General features: G+C 42.8%; 1 protein-coding gene and 1 pseudogene across 1 annotated transcript; both read left to right on the top strand.

The window, feature by feature from the left end:
• Positions 1-43: 43 nt before the first annotated feature.
• LOC134473778 (L-lactate dehydrogenase A chain-like) lies at positions 44-2,128 on the top strand (annotated as a pseudogene).
• A 4,733-nt stretch (positions 2,129-6,861) lies between these two features.
• Positions 6,862-19,168, top strand: LOC134473733 (HLA class II histocompatibility antigen, DP alpha 1 chain-like). Its single transcript, XM_063239083.1, has 4 exons — positions 6,862-7,004; positions 10,682-10,927; positions 11,212-11,493; positions 11,670-19,168. Exons 1-4 carry the CDS (start codon positions 6,923-6,925, stop codon positions 11,822-11,824), a joined length of 765 nt encoding a protein of 254 aa, XP_063095153.1. The 5' UTR covers positions 6,862-6,922; the 3' UTR covers positions 11,825-19,168.
• Positions 19,169-20,450: the final 1,282 nt, after the last annotated feature.

Here is a 20,450-nt window from a genome sequence, read left to right on the forward strand (position 1 = left end):
CAGAGCTTCCTGTGAGTCATCACTCACTGGGCAGAGGATTAGCATGAAAGGTCTGGCAACTTAGTGTATGTTGCCCTGAAGGTGTGAGAGCGGGGAGAGCAGTGTCACCTTAATTATGTCTGTAGGTCACGGGGTTTTGGTGAATTGCTGTTCTCTTTGATCTTAAAGTGATCTCTAATATTCTGTCACACTGTAGTCACTGCTCGTGACTTTACAAATGAGTGCCAGATGCCAGCCCAACATGCACTCCTGGTTGTTTTTGGTTCTAAGCCCAAAAGGCCAGTCTGAAGGGCCAGCTGACTGTGAATCTCCTGAAGGAAGGACAGGTCCCCGGAACAGGATCACCATTGTCAGGGTTGGGGCTGCAGGCACAGCCCGTGCCATCAGTATCTTAATGAAGGACGGGCAGATGAAGTTGCCATTGCTGACATCATGAAGACAAGCTGAAGGCAGAGATGACGGATCTCCAGCACAGCAGCCTTTTCCTTAGAACACCAAAACTGTCTCTGGCAAAGACTATAATGGACCCGCAAACTCCAAGCAAGTTATTACCACAGCTGGGGCATGGCAGTAAGAGGGAGAAGCCATCTTAACTTGGTCCAGTGTAACATGAACATCTTTAAGCTCATCATTCCTGCTGTTGTAAAGCACAGCCCAACTGTGAGTTGCTTGTTGTTTTCAACCCAGTGGCTCTCTTGTCCTATGTGGCTGGGAAGATAAGTGGCTTTCCTGAAAAACATGAAATTGGAAGTGGTTGCAATCTGGATTCAAGCTGGTTGTTACCTGATGAAGGAAGGAAGGGAGTGTACCCACTAAGCTGCCATGGGTGGATCCTTGGGGTACAAGGAGAGTCCAGTGCACCTGTTTGGAGTGAATGAATGCTGCTTATGTCTCCCTGAGGGATCTGCACCTTGAGTTAGGCACTGAGGGGGACAAAGGGCATTGGAAAGAGCTACACAAACAGGTGGATGACAGTGCTTACAAAGTGATGGAACTAAAAGGCCACACATTCTGGACAATGGGACTTTCTGTGGCAGATTTGGCAGCAAGCATAATGAAGAATCTTAGGAGGGAGCATCCAATCTCTACCATGATTAAGGGCGTATGTGGTATAGAGGACAATGTCTCTCTTAGCGTTCCTGTGTCATGGAACAAGATGGGATCTCAGATGTGGCAATGGTGACTCTGGAGAACCAGTTTGAAGAAAAGTGTGGGTCCCCTGTGGGAGATCCAAAGGGAGTTGTGGGTTTACTCTTCTGGGCCACAGGAGGACTTAGTAGGAGGGGGTGTGTGTTGTCCTCTTCATCCAATCTGTGGTAAAGCAGTAGTATTGATCTGGTCTGGAAAAGTATCTGTCTTCCAAAGTTAGAAACAGAAATGGTTCACAAATCCCCACAGTTCTTTCCTGATGCTGGGTAGTACTTAACTTGTGCAGTCCCATTGCTAATGTCACACACGCTCCAGGTGCCCTTCGAGCCAAATGCATGTCACTCTGTAATGTAACTTCACCAAACAAGCCTAACCTGATTTTTTTTTTTTACCAACTAGTTACAGCCTGGGATCCAATGTATGAATCCAATATTGCATGCCTTATGCATAATTGTTTTAAGGATTTTATTTCATGTGTTATGTATATCAGTTGTGTATATTGCCATATGATGTAAAAAGCAAGATGTATCTGTGAGCACTGCAACCAGTGAAGTGTTATACCAACTGAAACACCAAATAAACCTTGAACAGTGGGAAAAAACCATTCTGTCAATTGGTCTGTGGGGATTAACATTCCCCTGTCCCTGCCACCTTCTGCACACCCACAGGACAGTGGGTGGGGCAAGGGCCACCTTGGGGTGTAAAAGGCCGTGGAGTGGCATGATGACTTATAGAGACATTAGAGTGCCAAGCTAGAACCAAAATGAGCCCCAGTATCTGTCTGCCTGTCCTCTGCTCACAGGTGTTCTGAGAATCATCACATCTGTAATTTGTTTTCCACAGGTCTGTATATCCTGAGAGGCACAGGAGCCCCAAGGTGCTTCCATGGGACATCAGCAGTGTGAGCGGTGCTCAGTCTGGGGACCTGACATGTGGCAGTGTGTTCTCAGCCATGGGGCCAAGTGAGGAAGCTGCTTGAGGGCCATCGCACTGTTTTGGTCTTCAGTCTTTTACTCTCTCTGTGGGACTGACGTAACCTGTTTGTGCAGCAATGTTCTAACTTCAAATGAGACAAATATATCTGAAATTGCTTTGGAAAACTAAAGTCCTTACAGAATGCAAATAGACTAGTAAGTGAATGAAATGAAAAAAAATATATTTCCTCCAAAATATCTGATTTTGTTGTGTTCATTACAAATATCTTCACGTATTTTCAAAGAATATTATTCCTACTTTAAAACTGCTACATGTGATTCTGTTGGACCACAAATTTTAATAAAGAAAATCTTAAACTGACATTACTTATATAGATACCAAAATTTAAATAAAGTAGTAACGTACAAAATTTAAGAGAAGACAACAATTACATAAGTTATCTATTAAGAATGAGAAGTCAGTATAGAACTGCAGAATAAAGGAGGTTTGTGAATAAAAGTGCTTAATTAAAACTTTCTTTGTCATTTTTCTTCTATAGACGAGGAGTCAAATACTTAGTTTCTCAACCGTCAGTGGCCGTGAGAGCTCTCTAGGTTCCTGGGGTGGGGAGAATGACAAGAAGAACAAAATAAAGATAGAGATAGAAAGCTGGGATTAGATGGAGCCCTTCTCCAGATGGGAAGAGGAGACTGCTCAGCCACTGCAATGCATTTATTTGTACACTTGTCACACCACACCCCTTTGCTTAACCAGCTCACTTCTTATGCCCAGTGTTCTTGGGGCTGGAACACCTGTTCTCCTCCAGAACCCCGCTCCCTCGGGGTGTTTATCATGTACTCCGTGCCCTTGGGAATTCCTGTTCAGTCATTTGTGCTTTTGGCTCCACGTGTGTGAACTATTACTAGCTCAGCAGCTGCCAATACTCAGTCTGTGTAATTTATATTTTAGAATGGACATTAGTAAGATAGTTTTCAAGTGATGATTGAATCAGATAATACATGTTAAGTATTAAAAATAGCATCTCTCCGGGCTGGGGATTTAGCTCAGTGGCATAAGCGCCTGCCTTGCAAGCAGGCAGTCGTGAGTTTGATCCCTGGTACCGATAAAAAGGAAAAAGGAAAAAAATAACACCTCTCTGTAGTAAACTGTTAAGACTTACTTACTGCTCATGCAAAGGAAGCCTACCACAAAACAAGATAAATATTTTTGTTCTTACATTACGCATCAAGTGCTTTGTAATCTTATATACAAATACCAAAGAAATACTTCAAAGTAAAAACATCTCAAATGAGACAAGAAAAGTAATTTCTAAAATATCATAAATAAATATAAAACAAGAAAATCTATACTACTAGTAATAAGAAAGCATTAGAAAAATCCCTAATAAAACAAAATCAGTGTATTGTGTCAACTACACAGGAGATGGAGGCAAGAGTATCACCTGAGCACAAGAGTTCACAGTCAGACAGACTGTCAATCTTGTCCCAAACAGCAGCACAAAGATTAAAAGTGCCATCAGGGATTTAGTTCAGTGATGTAATGTGCCTGCCTGGCAAGCATGAGGTTGTGGGTTTAATCTTACCAAACCAAACCAAACCAAACCAAACACCTAAAATAAAAGTACCCATTATTAACATGTAAAATTCTGCATTAGATATTCTTTTTTATTTAAAGAAAGAAAAGAAAATTTAAACAACAAAATAGAAAAAAGTAGAATACAGAATTGAAAAAAATTAACATCATAAAATTGCTGGTTGATACATTACATATTGTCATGCTAACAATAGTTGTTAAAGTTACAAAATCAAAACATAAAAAGTGGCTAGGTACTCAAATATTGACAGTGCAAACTCTTCTGTTCAATGATATAACAGAAATTTAGTAATATCATCTATCTTATACACTATACATGCTGTTATATCCTTTAGAGCATTTTCCTTCCCTTTTACTTTTACAGTATCTATTATAATTTTTGGATCCCATTATTCTGTCAGTTATTATTATTTTTTACATTAGAGACACAATGTGACATTACTAATGTGAGTCTTGTTTATTTCACTAATGAGGATATTCTCGTTTCCTCCATTTATCTATAAAGACTTTTTATAGCTGAATAGTATTCCATTGTATAAATATACTACATTTTTTTCATCTACTCTGCGCTTGATGGGCACTTTTGTTGTTTCCAAGATTTAGTTATCACAAACTGTACTGCTATAAACATGGGTGCACATATCACTGTGACATGACATTTTCAATTTTTTATGGGAAAATAGCCAGAAGAAGAGTAACTGGATTGAATGGAACTTTCAATCCTAGTCTTCAGAGAAATCTCCACACTGATTTCCATAGTGGCTCCACCAGTTTACACTCCCACCAATAGTAGAGCAGTGTGTCTTTCCCCCCCGCAGCCTCACCTACATTTTTTATCATTTGATATCTTGATGGCAGCTACTCTTTCTGGAGTAAGATGAAATCTTAATGCTGTTTTAATTTGCATTTATTAAATGACTAATGATGGTGAACTTTTCTTCATGTATATATTTGCCATTTGTATATCTTCATCTGAGAACTGTGGGTTCATCTCAGATGCCCATTTTTGCAGAAGGTCTTTGCATTTGGGGGGTTGATGTTTTCAATTCTTTATATGTTCTGGATATAAGTCCTTTGTCTGAGGGGCTGCTGGCTAAAATTCTTATTCTCATTTTGTGTGTTTTCTTTTCACTCTGTTGGTGATATCTTTTCTTTTCTTTTTTTATCAGTACCAGGGATCAAACTCACGACCGCCTGCTTGCAAGGCAGGTGCTTATGCCTCTGAACTAAATCTCCAGCCTCTGTTGGTGATTTCTTTTGAAGTACAAAATCTTTTCAATAATATAAGATCCCAGTTGTTGATTCTTTGAAGTGTTTCCCATGCAGTTTGAGTTTTGGTCATGAATTCTCTGCCTATCCCTATGTCTCCAAGACTTCTACCTACCTTGTCTCTCAGTAAATTTAGTTTTTCTGTTTTAATATTTAGATTTTAATACATTTAGACTTTAGTTTTGTGCATGGTGATAGGCATGGGTCTAGTTTCAGTCTTCAGCATGTGGAGAGCCAATTTTTCCAACACGATTTATTAAAGAGGTTATCGTTCTTCCAGTGAACATGTTTAGCCCCTTTGTCAAATATCAGGTGGATGGATGTCTTTGTAGTTGTGTTTGCATCTTCTAATCTGTTCCATTGGTTCTGAGGTCTGTTTCTTTGCCAGTATCATACTGATTTTACCATTGTGGCTTTTGTAGTATAGTTTCAAGTCAGGAATTGAGATGCCTCCTGTCTTCCCTTTGTTGGCCAGAATGGCCTTTGCTATTCTAGGTTTCTTCTGGTTCCAGATGAATTTTAGGAATATTTTCTCTAGATTTGTGAGATATGTTAATGTCATCGTGATTGGGATTGCATTAAATCTGTATAACAGTTTTGGGAGTATGGCCATTTTTACAATGTTGGTTCTTCCTAACTAAGAGCAAGGAATATCTTTCCATTTTCTAATATCCTCTTCAATCTCCTTTTTTAGAGTAGTATAATTTTCAGCACATAGGTCTTTTACATTCTTGTTAGGTTGATTCCTAGGTATTTCATTCTTTAGGTGCTATTGTGAAAGGCAATATTTCCATAATTTCTCTCTTGGTGAGTGTTTTGTTTGTGTGCAGCAATGCTGTTGATTTTTGAGTGTTGACTTTGTATCCAGCTACTCTGCTGAATTTGTTTATTACCTGTAGTAGTATTTTAATGGAGTTTTTGTGGTCTTCTATGTAAAGTATCATGCCATCCTCAAATAGTGATAATTTAAGTTCTTCCTTTCCTATCTTTATTCCTTTTATTTCTCTCTCTTGTCTGATTGCCCTGACTAAGTGTTTCCAGAACTATATTGAATAGAAATGGTGATAGTGGACATCCTTGTCTTATTCCTGACTTTAGAGTGAAGGCTTTCAGTTTTTGTCCATTGAGTATAAAGTTTGCATTAGATATTCTTATATGAAAAGGAAACTAAATGACTAGCAATACAAAGAGAAAAAATGTTATTTGAGATAGTTTACTTAACTAGAAAAAAATAAATCTGGACAATAAGCAATGTATTAAGACATACTAACAAAAGTAAACAGTAATAGAAAAGTATTTGAAGATCAATTTCATTCAAGTTAATTAAAATTTCTAAATAAAAATCATAAAAATTCTAGGTAAAAAGATAAATGGAAGATATCTCAGACAGGTGGGCCTAAAGGAAGGATTAATTTTATTAGATAGCGCTGTATCTAGTATAGATATTATTATCTAGTATAGATATTATCTGTATAAATATTATTATCCCTTGAAAAACAGCAGAATATTTTAATAAACTAGATGAAATAATTTTAAATTGTTTAGAAAAATAGTGAACAAAATGTCAAGGATAATTTGAATGCTTTGATGAGGATTAGGTATAAGGATTCAAGAAGACAAATAGCACAATATAGAACAATTACCATCAGCTTGTACCACTCAAGTCTCTCTCTAAAACTCTGAAAACAAACCATGAACTGCAGTTACTTGGCTCATGGTGATTTCTGAAAACCCTCCTCTGTTCCAACTCTCTTCAGTCTGCCATTTACCCAGCAACAGAATACATCAGCTCTATTGCTTCTCTGATTGGTTAGGGCTAACTATGCTGCTTCTTCCCATCTCTTTGGCTATTGTCAGGCTGTAGAAGACTCAGTTTCAGAGCTCTTCTCTGTTCACTCCCTGCCTCTGGACCTCTTCACTGTTTCTTTCCTCTAAGTTGTCAATTATAAACCCCTCACTTTCCCCTAAGGAAAGAATGTTCCAGAACAAAGCTGTGATCCTGAGCACCCTCTCCTTGACTTTTCTGCTGAGTCTCCAAGGAGCTGAGGCCATCAAGGGTGAGTGCTGAGAAGGTGGGAGAGGTGAGGGAAGGAAGCCAGCTAATTGCTTAGGAGACTTTAGGGAATTTATTATTTTCCTCCAAATTATTTTTCTCTGTTTCCTCAGGTGACGTTTGTCTTTGTCCCCTTTAACAATGGCCATTAGAGAGAAATTCCAATTTTCTAGGTATCTATTTCAATTGATTACATTTATGTCTTCTAAGAACATTGAATGAAAATACTATTCACTCCACTTTAGAGATTAAAACACTAACACCAAGAAGATCATTACATTAGCCAAATTAGTACCACAGGTCCATAGGCAGAGGTGCAAATCCAGATTGGGTTCTGAAGCTCTGCATCCCCAGACTTCTCCACACAATGACTTCCTATCAGAACCCTGTTGGGACCTTACACCCCCATCTGTCTGCTTTGTGTGGCTGCATTTGAGTGACCTGGAGGTAAGGGTTTCCTGTATCACAACCTAAGGGAGAGAGTTCTAAGAGACCTCCTATATTTGTTCCTCTCTCTCAAGTTCCTAAGTCTCTCCCAGGATCTTTGCAGCTGGTTTTCATACCTTCTTGTCTCAAGACAGCAGTTTTTCCCTGTTTTGTTAACCTTGTAATCTGGGTCATGAGAGACCCAGGGGGCAGTGACTGCCACCAGAGTTCCAGACTTTGGATAACCACAGGTTCAGCAGGGCATTGTAAGTCATGATAATGCTCTTTTTTCCCTGCTGTAGGCTTCAGATATCAAGTTGTATGTGATGGTGTCATCTAAAAAAATATATAATAATGTGAAGGATTAGAATTCATAACATAAAAGATGCACCTTGGCTCCCAGAGCATTTAATTTAAAGTGGGAGTCTAGGCATAAATAGAACTGAAGAGGAAGTGGGATGACAGAGAAGTAGAAGTACCTCATGTCCTGCTAAAAGTCCTTGGGTTATTTATAATGTTGTCTAACAAATTTCACAGTGAACCTATCTTCATGCAGATATGAAGGTGACTTGGGTTCATGATGTATATTACTAATTAATTCAGGACTGTCTTTCTTGCTCTGCTCCCTCCCCGACAACATAGAAATATGTTTGTTACCTTAAAAACACAAAACATGAACTTATTACAAAAACCCTTTCCTTCACTTTGCACTCTGCACTGGGGATATTTTTCCTTTTCCTCATAGCTAAGCTGACTTCTGTCTCCAGTGTGTCCTGAGGACCCTCTGTCTTGACCATCGGTAATGCTGTAGGAGATTAAATCTGGTGTGTGCTCTCCCAGGTTTCTCTGACTTGAGTCATCAATAATGTTTCTCTGCAATTCACTTCTTGCTTTCTTATTGGAACAATGTTTAATGCTCTTGTAATGTGCTCTATCCTTATTTTTCACGTACCTCTGAATCCATAGTTCTTTGAAAATGCTTTTTAGTTCACTAAGAAATCTTCCTGGAGAGCTTGTCTGTCTTTGTGTTACCCTTTTTCTTGAATATGATTGCTCGGAAGTGAGGAGGAATTGCTATGAGAGCTCATTCGCACTGTCATTGTATATAATCACAGATGGATCCCTACAAGTTGGACTGCAAACCCACAGGGAAACCCAGGAGTTAGGAGGTGAGGCCAAGGAAGCCCTGATGTCCCCTTTTATTCATACTTACCTGTCACTCTAAGCCTAGAAACTCACATATATTCATTGTTTTATTTAAAGATGATAGTTTATTTTATTCTAACTTTGCTGTTTACTATAAAGTTATAAACTGAGAAACAAATATTAAGTCTCTCAGACCATCCAAACTCAGCAATACTTACAATTCTACTTAAAATAAAAATTAAAGAAGAAAGATTAAAATGAATGTTAAATTACATGTACTATGTGTTTGAATATTATGTGCCGAAAACAAAAAATATGAAGAAAGCTATGCATGCTGCAGGTTCACATTTATAAACAAAACAGAAACCTGAAGATAATAAAGAGTAATAAAATTGAAGAATTTTCTTTTTGTGATACTGGGAATTGAACACACTGAGCTACAACCCCAGCCATTTCTAAAATTTCTTTTAAAAATTTTATTTTAAAGAGAATAAAACCTAATAAAATAAAACAGGATAAAGCCACTAAAAACAAAACATTGAAAGTGATACAGAATTTCAAAACAGGATAATAGGAAATTAACAATGGCTACCATAATGCCTTTCGTTACCTTTAAAATTGCTGCCCATACCATCAGATAGTAAAATCAAATAGAACAGAATTAAACCAATCAAGAAAGAACATTGAATATAACAGAAATAAGTAAAATGGAACAAGAACAAAAAAGTGAGAACAATATTAAATTTCAAACATAAGGAAATCCTCCAAGTTGCCATATTGCATACTGTTATCCTCTTAATAGATGCTCAGACTACCAACTTTAGGCCTGTAAAGTCAATCAAACAATAAAAGCATTAAGTTGTTTTAGTACCTCAGTTGCTATCAACTCAGACTGTCTTCTGAATCAGCTGATTGCTTCCAGGGTGGGGGTATGGTGTTCTTCACTCTCAGGCCCCACACCAGTTGGCTTACAGGAAGGGCAAAGTGGCTTTTTGTTACCCCTCACAGGTCCAGTATGGCTTCTGCCACTCACAGAAAGAGCAAATTGGCTTGTTTCTCTTCTTGGGTTCTGCATGGTTTGCCAGAGTGACCAGTTTTGAAAAGAAAATGCTGTCAACAGTAACCAAATATTTGGAAGTTTTAGTCCTTGCATGGTCTGCACCATGATGGAAGAGTCCACTGAGGAAAACTGCTTACATGCCCCAGTCATTTTGATCTATTTTTGAAACATGATCTTCATCAGTGGCTAAATTGTTCAGGCTGGGCTTAGGTTCTCAATCTTCCTGTCTTAGCTTCCCAGAGTGATGGGATTATTGGTATTTACCATCATGCTCCACTTCTGAAGAAAATTTTCTTCTCTCTCAATCTACTTTTCTTTCTTTTTTGTAATGAATACAATAATATTCCTTTTTCTCCTCTCAAGATTCTAAAAACAATTTTACATCTATGGCCCTAGAAGCATTGAGAGTTTCTGAAGAGAAAGAAAAAAAGAGAGAGAGAAACTATTTTTGCACACAGCTGTGTGACATTAAGCAAGTAACTCAATCAGTCTGCATGACCTCATTTGAAAAATATGTCAGGTATTTGCTTCAAAAATTTATGGAAACAATTAAATGAGTAAAATACATAAGGTATTTAGGAAGGTGCTGAGAACACAGTATGTGCTTAACAAATGTTCCTAGTCACTGTTGTTCTTATTCCTCTGCACAACTGGTACTCAGATTTTTTTTTTTTTTTTTTTTTTTTTTTTTTTTTTTTTTGGTACTGAAGATTGAACTCATGACCTGGTGCTGCCCAAACAGAGGCTTATGGCACTGAGCTAAGTTCCCAGCCTCAACTCTGTAGAGTTGGAAAATTCATGTTTTGAGGGCTCAAGTAGCAGCTGGAATGTTTGCTGCTCCTCTTCTCCTTTGGTTCCTCCCCCATTTTATGAGCTTCTCTGGTCTCCTTTACAGTCTCTTTTTGCTGTTATTCTTTCTTCTTCCAAGTTTGCATCCTTTGATATCTTCCCTTTTGCATTTTATATTAATAAATCTTTATTCCATGCATACACTACTTACATACTGTTTTTAAAATTTCATCACATTTTTCTCTACTTTCTTTATGCAGCGGACCATGTGTCAACTTATGCTCAGTTTGTGCAGATGCAGAGACCGTCAGGGGAGTATATGTTTGAGCTCGATGAGGATGAGCAGTTCTATGTGGATCTGGACAAGAGGCAGACAGTCTGGCGGCTGCCCGAGTTTGGGCAAGCCTTTGCCTTTGATGCTCAGGGCGCGCTGAGTGACATTGCCATACTGAAGAACAACTTGAACAATCTCATCCGGCGATCCAACCACACCCAGGCCCCCAGTGGTAATGGCCACCTTTGATTCTTCCTGTCTGTTACCCAGCTGGGAAGGGACAAGAGGGTTACTCCACCACTCACAGAGTGGGAGACCTAGGTGCTAACTGCTGAATGGCCATGGGTTCACTCCAGTGCAGCTGAGTGCCTTCATTGTTACTCAGGAGAAGGGGTGACCTGAGTGAGGTCAATCAGTGGAGTTAGCCTGGCTTCCCTGAGACAGATGAAACCCAAGGTGGGAGCCTCTGTGATTCATCCCAAAACATGGTGCTCACCAGGTTTTGTCCTCTCTTAGATCCTCCCGAGGTGACCGTGTTTCCCAAGGAGCCTGTGGAGCTGGGCGAGCCCAACACCCTCATCTGCCATGTGGACAAGTTCTTCCCGCCCGTGCTCAATGTCACGTGGCTGCGGAATGGGCAGCCAGTCACGGAGGGAGCTTCTGAGAGCATCTTCCTGCCTCGCACAGACTACAGTTTCCAGAAGCTCCACTACCTGACCTTCCTTCCCAACACCGAGGATGTCTATGACTGCAAGGTGGAGCACTGGGGCCTGGATGAGCCGTATCTCAAGCACTGGGGTACGGAGCCTCATTTCCCCTCTGGGACCTCAGTTCCCAGGGTCCGGGGTCTCAGATTCCCTCTCCCCTTACCCTAATGTGCCATCAGATGATCTGTGACCTTCACCCTCCACAGGCACCCAGGCCAGCCCCATCGCTAATGCACATCTTGACCCCAAATCTTCATCTTTCCACAGAGCCCCAGGAGCCCGTCCAGGTCACAGAGACAACAGAGACTGTGGTCTGTGCCCTGGGCCTGGTGGTGGGCCTGGTGGGCATCATTGTGGGCACCGTGCTCATCATCAGGGCTCTGCATTCCACTCGGCACCCCCGAGCCCAGGGGCCCCTGTGAGTTATTATGAAGCTGGGGATCTTAGGACACAGAGGAAAGGAATGGGGAGGGGACCTGATATTTGTTATATTAAAAGAAAGGAAGAAAAGCTCTATTTGATAAAGTAGACATTGATCTCTTACTGTATTAACAGCAGAGAGCTGCATAACCATAAAAATGTTAATTTTTTAAGTACTTCCTATGCTTAGGTGTCGATGTCGCTTCTGGCCGGCAGGAAGGACACACGACAAAGTCTGGCAGTGGACAACCTTTTTTTTTATTTTCCTTCTCCGTACAGCCTGCCCTGGGATCGCTCCCAGCCGAAGCCTCCTTTGGTCCGCTCCCCGCGGCTCCTTCTGGGCTTCTACTTTTGGGCTTCTTCTTCCCCCCAGGGGTGGCACCAGTATATATACGGATACAGTGTCCAATCATGTTAAAGTAAGCAAGGCAAGCTGATTGGCTAACATCATCAGTTGCCAGGCAGACTATATTGTTGAGCGGGTTGCTTACGCGGTAAGCAGGAAACTAACGTGCTCGATGGGAGGGGTAATCTACCTCAGGCTTTACTCTTTATTACAGGCCTCACGTTCGCCAAGTGAGGCGACCGGGCTCGGGGCTGCGGCTCCCAACATCTCCCCCTTTTTTATTTTTTATGAATGTGCGCATCGTAGCCCTTCCTGGACTGGGTGCAGAGGCTTATGCCCTATGTGTAGGCCCACCGTAGGTCCTTGGCTTAGACCCTGGTCGGCCGTCCCATGGTCCGCCAAGGCCCTGAGGCCCTCGTCCTTTTTCTAGGGCCAGGCACAAACTGGACGGAACCTGGATGCACACAAGCTTGCACTCATTTTCTCTCCGTAAAGAAATCCCCTCGGAGAGAAATTTAGACCTGGGCAGCATCTAACAGTCCAGCGGCCTACGTGCAGAATGGGGTAGGGCCTGGCTTAGGTTGAGTCGCACCGGGGGAGTACGCTCTTACCCGTCATTGACTCTCCTACCCAGCTATGTCATAATTTTTTAGAGGAGGAGTGTGGGAAGCTCACCGTCCCTAGACTCGGTCGTAGGCTAGGTGAGCGAGCCATGCATATGCCTGAGGATCTTCTTGTCCATTTCGGGCTACCGCTATTTCTATTCATCTTGTTGGTTGGTCTGTGATGGATCTCCGGTAGGGCAGGTCTGATCTTCAGTCGAGGGCTTTGTTGCCCGTGTCAGTCTCTCCGGTACCCACAGTGGTTCTCGTCCCGATTCCTGTGGGAAAACACAAACCGCGCCTCGGTTCCAGCTGACCACTGGATCCGGGCCCATCCATTGTCCTGTCAGGACATCTTTCCACTTCACCCACCCTTTATGGTTGGGGGAAGGGTTGCAGTGCTCCACGGCTGGGGAGCAATTATCATTATTTAAATTTAAAAAATTGTGTGTGAATAGTGCCATGGATAATCGTGCCTTTGGGGCCAGGCCTTGGCCTACTCCCCCTTTTTGTTTTTGTAAAATTTCTTTGAGGCTTCTATGAGCCCTCTCAATGATTCCTTGACCTTGGGGATTGTATGGGATACCATGTTTTAATTGAACCTCCATCATTTTGCAGAACTCATTGAAGGCTTTGCCTATATAGGCTGGTCCATTATCAGTTTTTAATATTTTTGGTTTGCCCCATGCGGCCCAAGCCGCCAGGCAATGATTGATCACATTAGACACTTTTTCACCTGTTTCTGCTGTTGCGAATATGACGTGAGAACAGGTGTCTGTGGAAACATGAACATATTTAAGAGTCCCAAACTCCTGTATATGTGTGATGTCCATCTGCCAAACATCACCAGGGATCAAACCTCGAGGGTTTACTCCCATCGGTATGGCAGGTTTGTATGTGGCACAGGAGTCACATAGTCGCAGGATATCTCGTGCATCTGCTCTGGAAACATGGAAATGGTTTGCTAGTGTCCTGGCATTGACATGAAACTTATCATGGAAGGCACGGGCTCGCTCGATTGGTGTTAGTAAGGTAAAAATCCATAACGGGCGAGTGGCAGTATCAGCAGCCGCATTCCCCTGTGCCATAGGCCCTGGAAGAGATGTATGTGCTCTTATGTGGGTGGTGAAGACCTTATGGTGTCTGTTCTGAAGCAATGTCTGGATAGACAGGAACAGCCCAGCCACTGTGGAAGTGGATCTAATTAAACCGGCAGTCTCAAGCACTTGCATAGCATTGACCACATACCTAGAATCGGAGACAATATTAATGGCTTCTGAGAACCGTTCAAGAATCATTTTAACGATCTGCAGTTCTACCACCTGAGTTGACGGCTTAATGTGTCCTAATCTAAGTTGTGTACTGACTATTTCTGACAAGGCTAATAGCTTCTCCTTAGGCAGGGGCCACTGAGGTACCCAAACCGGATCATTTGACCTCCAGGTGATTTTGATCGAAGTGGGTAGGAGAGCTTCTTCAGCGGCCCCTAAGAAAAACCCAGCCCTTGTCTATCTTTTTTGTTCTCTACTGGTATTGGGGATGTCCGACCCTGTAGGGCATTGCCCAAGCCTTTGCTGGGGGTATATCCCTGGTTCCTGAGTATATCCTTAGCCTGGGGGGAGCAGTTTGACGTAAGCGTGACATCCATCTGAGTGAGGATGTCCCTTCCCCATAGAGACACTGGCAACTGCAACACAAATGGTTGGAAATGGCCCTGATGACCCTCCTCATCGCACCAGAGCAGGGTTGAAGCACTAACCTGAGGAGCTGACACCATCCCCAGGCCCTGCAGCGTGTTATCTGCAGTGTTGGTGGGCCAGTTGGAGGGCCAATCCTTTCTAGAGATAATGGAATGGTCAGCTCCTGTGTCTAGGAGCCCTGTTATATTCTTGCCATTGACCTTAAGTGAGAGCATGGGCCTTTTATCAAGTATTATATGGAGTCCCTCGAAGACTTCCCCTGAGGAACCGAAACCTTGACTTTCTCTAATTTTCTGCTTTGAGGGAAATCTCTTGTGGAGACTGGGGAGCAGCAAGAGCTGTGCTATCTTGTCTCCTTTATTGATTACCATAGTACCCACAAGAGATTGAACCATAATTTTAATGTGTCCTGTGTAGTCTGAGTCTATGACCCCCGGGACTACTATGAGACCCCGAAGGGCCGTGGAGGATCTCCCGATCACCAGACCCACGGAATTTTCGGGTAACGGTCCCTTAAAGGTGGTTTCAACCACTTGAACACCCATATCAGGCACCAATATAAGTCTGGAGGCGACACTGAGGTCCACACCTGCTGACCCAGGGGTGGCCCTTGTTGAAGGCTGCCATCCTGAGCTGTCCTGTCTCTGGGGCGGGGGCCCGCCTGTGAAGGGGGCCCCCTCTGGCCGTTTTTTGGCCCTCTAGCATCTCGTCCACAAATACGGTTGCCCTGAGCATCAAAGACCGACCTACACTCCTCAGCTTTGTGTGATCCCCTCTTGCATCGCCCACAAACATATGGTTCTTCATTCCTAGGGCGAGGCCTAGCATCTGCATTGTTTGGGCAATGACGTTTAATGTGTCCTGGCTCCCCGCAGGCAAAACACCCTTTAGCCTTACATTCCCCTTCTAACCCGCGAGGTCCCCTCTGCTGTACAGCCGCGGCCAGGAGAGCAGCCACTCCCGAGTTGGAGAGTGGCCCCCCTATCTCTCTGCATATCCTAATCCAGGCGTTGAGGTCCTTGTTCTTATGAGGAGCTATCGCTGTCTTGCACTCCTTTGTATATTGCTCAAAAATCAGCTGCCTTACCAGCGGTCGAGCCACTCCCGGATCAGAAAATATCTTATCGGCAGCATCTTGCATTCGGGCCACAAAGTCAACAAATGGCTCTGTGGTACCCTGAATTATTTTTGAAAGACACAAGGAGGCTGTTCCGGCACCACTTACCTGCTTCCAGGCGCGGAGCCCTATGGCATTGATTTGTTCATAGACAGCGCCTGGGAACTGAGTCTGATCATCAGCGTGCCGACCTTCTCCCATAAGCATTTCCTTGTTCCACCCCCGGTTTCCCCGATTGGCCTTTCTCTCAGCCTGCTCTGCAGAGAACTCTGCGTACCAGGCTCGCCAATCCAGGTAACTACCCGAGGGCAGACACGCCTTTGCCAGCTGAATCCAGTCCGCGGGGGTGAGGGGCCCAGAAGACAGGTTCTCCAGCATGGCAATGGTGTAAGGCGCAGTCGGCCCAAAGGTTGTAACTGCATTTTTAAGTTCTCTAATCTGCTTTATCTCAAAAGGCTCCCATGCATTACGTCCCTGGCCCATAGCTACTTGTACAGGAAATATCCCGTAGGGGCCACTATCTATCCCAGGTGGTGGATGTACCTCATGAGACAAACGTCCCCCCTGCCAAAGCCGCCTGTAAAAATACCGACCCGCCGGCGGCGGAGCATAAGACGGCGGCCATGATTGGGCGGAAAATGGGGGCCCGTGCATCACTTCCTGTTCTGGCGAAGGGGAAGGGAGCTCCCGGGCGGCCGCCTCGCGGCGAGGGATCGCCTCCGGGAACAGCCCCCAAGGTGGGGCGGAAGGCTTCGCCTCCCTCTCGCGCCGGGGAGCGCTCAGGAGCTCTCTACTCCTCCGCAGACCAAGTTGAGCGGAGTGCAATTCACGGCGCAACGCTGGGAAAGAACCCTGCGACTCCTTATCGAGCGACTTGGGCTCCTGACAGCTGGTCTCTTTGGCCTCCTTGCCATTCAACTTTCCCTCGTCCTCGGAGTCAGACGACTCCGAGGCTAGAGCCCCGTCCTTCTCCTTAGCATCTTTGTTCCCCTTGACAGGCCCCTCTCGGGAGCTCCCTGACTGGGCCTGCTCAAATACCCTGCGTACTTTTGTAAGCTCTTGAGAGCTTTCTCCACAACCACCCTCGCTCTTAGTGTTGCTACCTAGCATGTTTCCCATTTTTTAATATGTTACTCACCGCGTGAGGCCCAAGGAATCCGCCACTTACGCGTGAGCCTGAGGGGAGTCTAAAAGCCCTGTAGGTGCGCGCCACCCAGAGCCCAGGCTTATCCCCAACTCACCTGTCTCGCAGCTCTGTACTGGAGCGTTGTCCGCTGTCACGTCTCGGGGGTGATCAGTCCCCGTGCGGACCGCCAAATGTCGATGTCGCTTCTGGCCGGCAGGAAGGACACACGACAAAGTCTGGCAGTGGACAACCTTTTCTTTTATTTTCCTTCTCCGTACAGCCTGCCCTGGGATCGCTCCCAGCCGAAGCCTCCTTTGGTCCGCTCCCCGCGGCTCCTTCTGGGCTTCTACTTCCGGGCTTCTTCTTCCCCCCCAGGGGTGGCACCAGTATATATACGGATACAGTGTCCAATCATGTTAAAGTAAGCAAGGCAAGCTGATTGGCTAACATCATCAGTTGCCAGGCAGACTATATTGTTGAGCGGGTTGCTTACGCGGTAAGCAGGAAACTAACGTGCTCGATGGGAGGGGTAATCTACCTCAGGCTTTACTCTTTACTACAGGCCTCACGTCCGCCAAGTGAGGCGACCGGGCTCGGGGCTGCGGCTCCCAACACTTAGGTACTATTCTTTGCATTTACATTACCTCATTTTATACTCACAAATAATCTATGTGAGGTAGGTACTGCTACCGTCTTAACAGGCGAGATACTTATATCTTCTTATATACCCTGTGGCATTTAGCAACTAGATCAAGGTCACACACTAGAAAGTTGTGAAGCTGGAATTCAATCCAGGAAGTTTACACCAAAGCTGTTGGCTTTATCATTGTCCTATGCTACTTATTTTATCAGTAAAATGCAAAGTCTGAACTCCACATGAGTCAGATCAGTGTCTACACTCAATCACAACATGGTGTGATAGGCACCTAGTACCATTTGCTATCCCTCTTTGGGTCATTGAGTGGCAAAACTCACACTGCATATTTGTAGTTTTATGTTTCTATAGTTCTTTTCCCATTAGACAGTGATCTTCCTGGGATGATGACATCTTATTTATCATCATCATTATTACTCAAGCTGGACCCCAGGTGCAAAGGGCTGATTCAATCACACCACTTAGTGGATGATTCTGTCATGATGAGCAGCTCCAAGTACTCTCTCTTGTTTTGTTTATTCTATCTTCAGTCTTCACATGCATATCTAAGCTCATCCTCTCTACAGTAAACATTTGAAAAGGTTTGATGAATTTATCTTTATTTGTGTGTACCCTGTAGAACACGTAGTATTATTCAAAATGTATGCTTTTATATAGATTTTATTATAGATCTTTTTGTGTGCATACAGTCTGCTCCTTTCTGCTGTTCCATAGCCTTTTGCTTTGTACACCCACCTGTCTGTTTTCCACCTGGAGAATATGCATTATTTTGATTCTGTGCAGTGTAAGCAAATGTTCGCATCCTCATAGGGACCTGCATTCCTGGAATGTGTTGTGCCCCAGAAGGCCTTGCAGGGTGACTTAAGGCAGGTACACATGGTTCACACACTACCAAAAGAAAAGTAATCAAAGAAAAAAAAGAAATAACAGAGGCAACAGAATGAGGTGAATGTTGTCACATAAGCCAAGGAGATAATTTACAGAAGGAAGGATTATTGTGTGTTCAGATGTTCCACAGAGGCACAGTGAGGAAATATGCATTGGTTTTGAGTCTCTTTCCCAGAGCAGATTGACACAGTGTGAGCAGTGATTCTGCCTTCACAGCCATCATTTCATACTTGAGCTTCCCTGGCCTCAACAGTGTGGCTCTGTCTTTCTGAGGGTGTTTTGGAGACTTAAAGCATGTGGGGAATCTCTCAAGTCAGCCTGGGGTTGAGTGTGGAGTTTGATGTCAGGATGCTCCTTGACTACTGACTGTGGCTCATGTGAAGGACCAGGGCACGTGCAGGGAAAGTCACCTTCTCCCTGGTCTTAAGAATGGCAGAGGAATATGGAAACTAGATATAAAGCAGATAGGAGAGTTGTGTCTGAGCTAGGAGACCTGAACCCAAGGGTGACAGTTGTAACTGTGTGTTGTTGCAAGTGACAAAATTCCAAAAAGAAGATTTCAGAGAATTTGAATTCCAGATGTCCTACAAACTCTAGTCTTGGCTTAATTCTCAACTCCTGTATGCTCTATTTCAATGAGCAACTTACATGAAGACCCTTCAAGTCTATGGCCGTGCTATGCTGAACTTACCTGATCTCGTTTGAAGACTTTTTGAGTCTTCATTTGTGACTTTAAAGCTTTTAATCCTTAGTAAGATTCCCAACAAATAGAAGGCAGTGGATCAGTGTTTATACTGGTGTAGAGATCACTCGTGCACTGGGGTTCATGTCCTTGGGTTTTGTCTGAAAAACTCTTCACTGCTGTCTTCCTGAGAATACTGAAAAATAAATAAATTCTTCAGTATTTCAGAACCAACCGAGTCTGAGTTCTCTTTGCTAAAAATCTTGGGCTGGGTCATATGTGACCAATATTTTATAAAGGTGAGGTTTCAGGTGGCTTATGGATATGATTGCCATAAGTTCTCACTTCATGAGGGTTTAAGGATGTGAGAATTTTAATTTAGACCTGAGTTACCCACTAAATACAAGATGGTTTGGTGAAGGGAGGATATTGGGAGAAATTTTTCTTGGATTATGATTTGATTTGAAGTAGTTTGAAGGCTGAAGTGATTGAATCTCTAAGTGAGAGATTTTGACTGTCTGAGCTGAGATATCAGGCTGATCTGGAGCCATCTACAATTCTTGGGTTTTCTTCCCATGTCTAGATTTTAGTGATTTTTTTCCATGAACATGTTTTTCAAATGATTGTGAGGAACTATGAGCTAACAAAGGAAATAAAAAGTGCCTTCACTCTTTGCAATTTGTAATTATCAGAGCTTAGAATTAAAGATCTGAGAAAAACTGCTGAAAATTGAGTAAAAATATTGAGAGATTTTATTTCTTTTTTAAAGAATGTTTTCTACATGCTAATATGAAAGCATAAGATAGTAAAGATGGAGCCAAATATAAAAGGTTTTTCTATTTTTGTTTTTAAAATTTTTTTAAATTTGAAAATATAACAATTATGACAATATTTTTCTTGTTCATAACATAACTAAGGCAAAACTAATGACAACAACACTGCAAATAAGTCGAGGTAGTATAAATATCATACAAAATGTTTTTGCATATTATTGTTTGAATGTAGAATTATTAACTTAAAGATGAATATTTTAAACAACACAGGAACTACTAATAGCCATGAAGAAGATAAAATGGAATAGTAAGCACAACTTATCAAAAAAAATGAAAGAGTGAAATCATAAAATGGTAGAGTGAAATACAGTGTTAGCAACAATTGAAATAATTGTACCCCAGTTAAACACTAGTTAAAAGGCATAGTTTGTCAAAATACAGAGAAAGTCTAATCCAATTGTATGCTGTCTATATAATCCCAACCTTTCAAATGACAAAAGCAGCAAAAAATACAGAGCCTTTGTGAGAGAAACAGCTCAGATGCTGGTATAACACAGCCTAAAGAGGACCAGGTGGAAGGGAATGAATCCTTAGACTCAGGAAGAAACTAAAGGGAAAAGGGAAAACGTGGACGGAGGACTGCTGCCAGACATACTCTCACTGGAGCTGGTCCCATTGCATACAAAATGCTGCTGGAATCTACATGCCTGGTCGTGGTGAAGTTAGGGGTTGGCAAGTT

The sequence above is a fragment of the Cavia porcellus genome, unplaced genomic scaffold (assembly GCF_034190915.1).
Source record: "Cavia porcellus strain 051 isolate PalLab524CR breed Dunkin Hartley unplaced genomic scaffold, mCavPor4.1 scaffold_28, whole genome shotgun sequence".
Lineage (NCBI taxonomy): Eukaryota > Metazoa > Chordata > Mammalia > Rodentia > Caviidae > Cavia > Cavia porcellus.